Here is a 7,429-nt window from a genome sequence, read left to right as displayed (position 1 = left end):
AACACTTTACCACAGGGCCATGGAGCTCTGGATTTAGTTTCCCCTGAATAATAAAAACCTTCATTTTAACACTGCTTTTTGTGTTTACTTGTTTATCTTTGACTAATATATAAATCAGTTTGATCTGAAACATTTAAGTGTGACAAACTTTTTCACTCCACTCATATATGTGAATATTCATCAACTTCAGCTCCGTCTTCAAGATCTTAGTCTGATCCAAACTGGTCATAAAGCTCAGAGACCTAAGCATCAGTCCCTCCCTGTGCAGATGGATCCTGGACTTCCAGACCAACAAGTCCACCTCATCCACACTGAACCTGATCACTGGTGCCCCCCAAGGATGTGCCCTCAGCCCCTTGCTTTTTAACGCTATATCCAAGCACATGTGGGAAGAGAGGGGGCGGAGCTGAGGTTTTCTGTCCCACTTGAAATCAGACCAATGTAACACCACCCTGGGAATTTCACCCAAGGATTATTAATTATAAACCAGTTCTTGTAAGGCACCCAGGTTCATTATGGAAACAGGCAGGAGAAAATGTTCCAGCCATAAAACATGTTTTAATACAAAATATTAGAAAGAATCGACTGTCACACACACATCCATCAAACGTTGGTTCAGAGCTGAGGTTTACTGGTGGAGAGGAGGGTTAGCAAGAGGAGGCATCTCAGGGAAGGGTCACCCCAAACACACATTTTATTTTGTACCTGTGTCTACCTCTGAAGTTTTTAGTGCCTTAAAGAAGTTGAAGTCCAAAAGATTATCTGAGCCTGATGATTTGGATTCATTTGTTTTTTCTTCTAAAACTGAGTCCTGACTTAATTTCTGAGCCTCTAACTTGTGTTTTTAACCGAAGCCTCAGCACAAACAAACTTCCTAATGGGTTGAAATCTGTGTTCATCCTCCCGTTGCTAAAAGGAAGCAAACCTGCATTTGTGAATAATTACAGGCCCATTTCAAAGTTATACATTCTCGCAAAAAAAAAACTGGTCCGGGATCAACTGAAGGAATTTTTAGATTCAAACTACATTTAAACCCGCTTCAATCAGGGTGCTGCCCTCAAACAATTTAATGTTGTGTCTGAGGCACTGGATTCCAAAAAGGTTTGTGCTGCTCTGTTCATTGATCCGTCCGAGGCGTTTGACATTGTGGACCACAGTCTCCTGTTACAAACTCTCTGTAAGATTGGAATCTCTGAACAAGCCACCGCTTGGTTTGAAGATTACTTGACACGCAGAATGAATGTGTTCAGATGGGGTTAGCTCCAGCTTTCCTGAGGTCACAGAAGGTGTACCTCAAGGATCAGTCTTAGGACCCATTCTGTTTTGGAGCAAAGACAACACAATACTCCACAACATCCACTAGAGGGAGCCACACTCTGATCTTCTTCTATGGTTGGTTAGGATACAGTCTGCTCTAGATTCATTGTAGAGGTGATAGAACATCAACATCCTCAAAGAGGAGACAGAGAGATTCAGGGAGGAGCTGAGCTGTTACTGAACTATAGAAGAGAGAGAAACTTCCAGATTCAACAGAGTTCAAAACACAAACCAGAAACATTTCCTTTATTCAACATGCTGACGTTGGACTATTGGACGTTTTCTCTGCTTCTTTTCATTCTCACAGGTATGCTACACTATACAGGAAAATGATGTTAAATTAAAATGTTGAATGGATGGAAATGATGGATTAAAACATTTCTAACATGATATAACAGAGTTATCTCTTCCTTTAGGTGTCAGCCATGAACAACCCACTGCAGTCAAGACAGAAGAGTCCAGTTTAGAAGGAACCACTGTTACTCTGTCCTACAACTACCCTGAACTTTCAAGTAGTAATTATTTCTTCTGGTATCGACAATATCCAGGAAAAGCTCCAGAGTTCCTGATCTCTCACTCTGCTTTAGGAGAAGTAGTAACTTTTCAAGACCCTCGACTGAAGATTAAAGTGGAGCAAAAGCAAATCACTATGAACATCTCCTCTGCTGCAGTGACAGACTCTGCTGTGTACTACCTTGCTCTGAGGCCCACAGTGACAGGAAACACCAAAACTCTGAACAAAAACCTTTGGAGCAAAGACAACACAATACTCCACAACATCCACTAGAGGGAGCCACACTCTGTTCAACCACTGATTTCTGACTCATTAGACTGAGGACAAAGACAACAGAGAAATGAAGCAGTTGACATCTGAGACAGAGCTGCTGTTGAAGCAGAGAAGAATTTGATTGGTTGAGTTGAAGTCAAGCTGTAACTGGCCCCGCCCACTCAACATCATCAGTTCATCCAATGACATTATTTCTTCCTCATTCTACTCTGGTGGAAGAACATTGTTGATGTGCTGTCTGTCTGGCTTTAATAACTCCAACGACATGTTGCTTTACCTCTTTTTGCTTCTATCTCACATTATAGGTGAGTTGAAGAACAGGGATTCAAGTTTTGTTGAAGCTGCTGCATTAACCAGATATACAGACTGCACTTCACAACTCTTCTTGTTTCTTTGCTCTGATACAATGAAAATCCTCTTTTCATCATCTTCTACATTGAACTGACAGAGTTGTACAGTTGATTTTGTTGTGAATGTCCACAGAGTAACACTGTACAGGAGACATTTTCCACTGTCTTCTCCTCTCAGCCTCATGGACAATGTTAGTCTAATGGCTTCATGTTCTCTACTTTTTCCAGGACTAACAGCTGGAGACACAATCTCTCCTGATGAAGATGAAGTCAGTGGAACAGAAGGACAATCTGTCACACTCTCATGCAACTATCAAACAGATAGAGATAGTGCCTTCCTTTACTGGTACAGACATCATTCTGACCTTCAGGCTCCTCAGTTTATTCTCTGGAAGAGAGGAAAAGGTGGTTCAGATGAACACATTCCTGATAAACGCTATAAATCGAAAACATCGCCTACATCAACTGAACTGACCATAACAGACCTAACCCTGGCAGACACAGCTCTCTACTACTGTGCTCTAGAAACACAGTGATACAAAGTGTAGAAGAGGCTGTACAAAAACCTGAACCCAGATATGTGACTACTCTTCAAAGAGGAGGGAAGTGGTATTCAAACCACAGCTTCATATCAGATGGATTCTGCTAATTCCTGTTTTATCAGAGTCACTGTGGTTACAGCTGCTAATGAAACAATGTGGGAGGATTCACATGAGCAGCAAATCCACATCAATTACAAACCAACTGAAGGTTCACACACTAAACACCATGGACACTAACAACAGAATCATTTTACATCCAAAGTAAAAACTACAGGGGAGCGTATGTTTCTGCACTGAGTTTATTCTACATTTATCTTTATGATCCATGTTGTTTATATCGTATTGTATTAATTATTTAGATGATATCGTCAGTGTTTTATATTTGACTCCATTCTTGATAGGTCACATCAACTTAATCAGGAATGATCATGCTCACATTGCACATGCTGTGTTGTTTGGGTGTTATTAAAGTAAGTCATCTCCAACCTGAGGAAGAACATCATGTCTGGAAGCCACTGACTAAATGTGAGCGGAGCAGCGTCCTTCCACCAAGCATCACACATCTAGAGTTACCGTAATCACTACATTTATGGGGTTTATACATTTTCAGAGCGGCCGTACTACCACCACTACTCCTAATACTAATAGCAGACCACAAGGCAAGTATGGAGACAAGAAGCAATGCAGGGCAACCACAGCCATGAGCCTAGGTTCAACAAACCAAACATCCAGCAAACACAACTCGACAGCTAACAGTGCAAAGCTGGAGGCACTAGTTACCTGTGAGACAGAACACTGAGCCCCACAAGCAGCCAACAAGAAGGAACTACAACTACAGCGCCGACCTACAACAGATCAGCATTAACACTGCACACCATAAACATCCTTCAAATGTCCTATGACGGTTGCATACCTGGCGACCGAACCCACTGCGCGTACGCACCAGGTCCAACGGCTCGCGGAGCTGCACGCGGCCCACACGCTTCAGGAGAGGTGAGAGACTGACACCGTACAGTGGGACATATCAACCTGTCCACATTAGCGGCTCATGACGCTGCTGACCTACAGGTGCCGATAAGGGGCGTGTCCCACCTGACGCTATCGTCCTTCACACCGACACAGAGGAACACACATCCTGCTGAGTAGATGAATATGAAGTGGGGCTTCCGACAGAGGCAGAGGAGCTGGTCCTGAGTCAGGTCACTGGGTGACCAGAGGCTGAGGGCGTCACTCACCCCCAGGACCCAACATTAGAGGCAGACACACACTTACTGTCTACAGAGTGAACTAGAGGTCATTTGATCTTATATTCAATGCGGCGGGAAACTAGAAACTGACGATTAAAGATTGAAGAAGTAAACTAAAAGTATGTTAACAGATAGGTGTGAAGCTAACATAAGATATAAGCATATGTAAAGAAAATGGTTTAAACACGTAGCTTGCAGTCTAAGTGCTAAGTGACGGTAGTGTCATGATCTGTATCCTTGAGGGGCTGAACTCATTCTTGTATTATTTGTGTTTTGTAGTCAGCAGATGGTCCAGACCTCACTGACACTCCAGTGGCTCTCCTGACCGTCCTCACGGATGACACTACTGATGCGGCCCTCTTCAGCGCTGAGAGCATCTGTATTGTCGTGGAGGACAAAATACTTGTGAGTGGTCCCACAAATCTGGCTGACTCATTTCTCCTGCTCTTTGGCTACGTCTATGCACTAGACCTACAGCACCTATAGAATCTCGAGCTTACATTCACATTCATCCAAAAAGTTGTGATGTGTCTCGAGGACAACAAACCACTGAAAGGGCAGCTACTGGTGCTGGAGAATGATTGGTTCGATTAGTGAATCACTCAGAATGGACTATTTGTTGAGCTGATGTAGCTGGGTCAATTATTATTACTGGGGTAACACACTAAGGGGGACGTGGTTGACGTCAGACCAAATTCCCGGCAAAACTACAGCTGCTTTTGTTGTGGAGGCAGACTGTTCCTACCTGCAGCTGTGTTTCCTGACTCTGCCCTGAGCTCCCTTTGCACAATAAATGAACAAACTCCAGTCCATGGTGTTGTCATCCTTGAGCCTATAAGCACCCACTTCACAACTGCTGTGAATGGGCCAACATCAGTATTTCAGCTTAGAGTTAATTTTAGTACATGTTCCCCAGCCCACAGATTATGAGTGAAAAAAAGTGAATCACTGCTTAATTATAGGGTGAGGAATATCAATATTTATACGATAACACTCAAATAATTTAAGGCAACTGCAAATGTAATTTTTATTTTGTGTAAACTTAAAACTTTTAAAAACATCACTAAAATATTTTTGTGTAATCGGTTACAAAATAATTTTTGGGTTCTGTGAAAATATTAGAGTTTACAGTGTATGTAGAAATTTCCAACGTTCTTTTAGAGGAAGGTTTTCCTGTGGCTCCACCCACTGATGATGAGGTGAACCAATCAGATTGTTGTTGTGTTCATGGTGATGTTGAGGAGAAGGGCTGTGCAGCAGAGAGGCTGCTTCATTCTGCTGCAGTGGAAGAACATTGTTCATCTGCTGTCTGACTAACCCCACCTCTAACCCTAAGACAACAACTAAAGACATGTTGCTTTACCTCTTTTTACTTTGCTCTCATATCATAGGTGAGTGGTAGAAACACACATGAAAATCTCTTTCAATATTCATGATCCAGAAAATCAGAGCACATCATTTCTGTCATCATTTTGTTACCTTGTAAAAAACACCTTCTATGGTTCAAACAATGATGAGTGAAAATCCTGTTTAATCTCCATCTGTGTGTCTGACTCTCTGGCTAGGTAACTCTTTAAAGCTGCTGATTGTTGTCCCTGAATCAATCATCTTTATTGATTCATCTCTTCCTCTGCATGTTCTGTTCTTCCCCAGAGTGTAAAGGAGAAGACAACGTGATCCAGATACCAGGAGATGTCATTGCTACTGAAGGAGACACTCTCACACTCAGCTGCACTTTTGAGACTAACATTAACTTTGGTGCCTATTTGTTCTGGTATAAACAAGAAGTGAATAGTTTCCCAAAATATGTTTTACGGCGTGATACAACAGGAACAGAAGACAATGCTCAAGGTTTCCCTAAAGACAGATTTGATGCTGAGCTCAAAGACAAATCAGTTCCTCTGAAGATCCAGAAGCTTCATGTGTCTGACTCTGCTGTGTACTACTGTGCTCTGAGGCCCACAGTGACAGGAAACACCAAAACTCTGAACAAAAACCTTTGGAGCAAAGACAACACAATACTCCACAACATCCACTAGAGGGAGCCACACTCTGTTCAACTTCTATGGTTGGTTAGGATACAGTCTGCTCTAGATTCATTGTAGAGCTGATAGAACATCAACATCCTCACTAAACTAAACATGTCAGAGATTCATTATCTAATCACCTGCTTTTGTTGGATGGCGTTACCTTGGCCTCCAGTACTACTGTGAAAAACCTTGGTGTTATATTTCACCAGGATATGTCCTTTAATTCTCAAATGAAGCAGGTGACCAGGACTGCTTTCTTTCACCTTCGTAATATCATCAAAATTAGGAGCATCCTTTCTCAGAGTGATGCAGAAAAACTAGTTGATGCATTTGTGTCTTCCAGGCTGGATTATTGTAACTCGTTACTGTCTGGCTCCAAATACTCTTTAAAAAGCCTCCAACTGATTCAAAACGCTGCAGCAAGAGCACTGACAGGAATTAGCAAGAGAGATCATATTACTCCAGTATTAGCTTCTCTTCATTGGCTCCCTTTAAAATCTAGAATTGAATTTAAAATCCTCCTCCTTACATACAAGGCCCTGAAAGGCCGAGCTCCATCATATATAAAGACCTCATAGAACCAAACTGTCCCAACAGATCACTACCATCTCTAAGTGCAGGTCTGCTTGTGGTTCCTAGAGGTTCTAAAGTAGAATGGGAGGTAGAGCCTTCAGCTATCAGGCTCCTCTCCTGTGGAACCAGCTCCCAGTTTGGGTTCTGTGTTCACATCACAACTGAATCAAACTCATCATCGTGGAAACTTAGTAAAATACTAAAATGAGAAAGATTCTGTCCAAACAAGGTTCAGAAAATCTCCTTTGTGTTGTTCTTTCTTGTTGCTTGGACCAATGTAATGAACTCATTACTGGCCACCACAATCAGACAATAAGAGAACTGGCACTGATTCAAAATGCTGCTGCTACAACAACAAGAAGAGAGAACACAATACTCCAGATATTACATCTTTCCACTGGGTTCAGTTCAGTCTAAAGTGAAATGTAGGGCCTTACTTGTTGTGTATAAGTCTCCAGGGTGGATGCTAGACTATTTAACCTTGGATATGTGGGTCCTATGAAGTAGCTTAATGAGTGTAGGCAGTGTCAGAGTGAGGGTGTATGTCCTGGTTAGAGCTGATACTAAAGCTCCACTAAGTCAG

At 42.2% G+C, this 7,429-nt stretch overlaps 1 gene segment (V, D, J or C); it reads left to right on the top strand.

Annotated features, from left to right (window-relative positions):
* The first annotated feature begins 5,320 nt into the window (after positions 1–5,320).
* LOC125010078 lies at positions 5,321–6,322 on the top strand. The segment is given in 2 exon segments: positions 5,321–5,634; positions 5,897–6,322. Coding segments are annotated over 2 exon segments (426 nt in total).
* The last annotated feature ends 1,107 nt before the right edge of the window (positions 6,323–7,429 follow it).

The sequence above is a fragment of the Mugil cephalus genome, chromosome 7 (assembly GCF_022458985.1).
Source record: "Mugil cephalus isolate CIBA_MC_2020 chromosome 7, CIBA_Mcephalus_1.1, whole genome shotgun sequence".
Classification (NCBI taxonomy): domain Eukaryota; kingdom Metazoa; phylum Chordata; class Actinopteri; order Mugiliformes; family Mugilidae; genus Mugil; species Mugil cephalus.
This window is presented reverse-complemented; position numbering and strand designations above follow the sequence as displayed.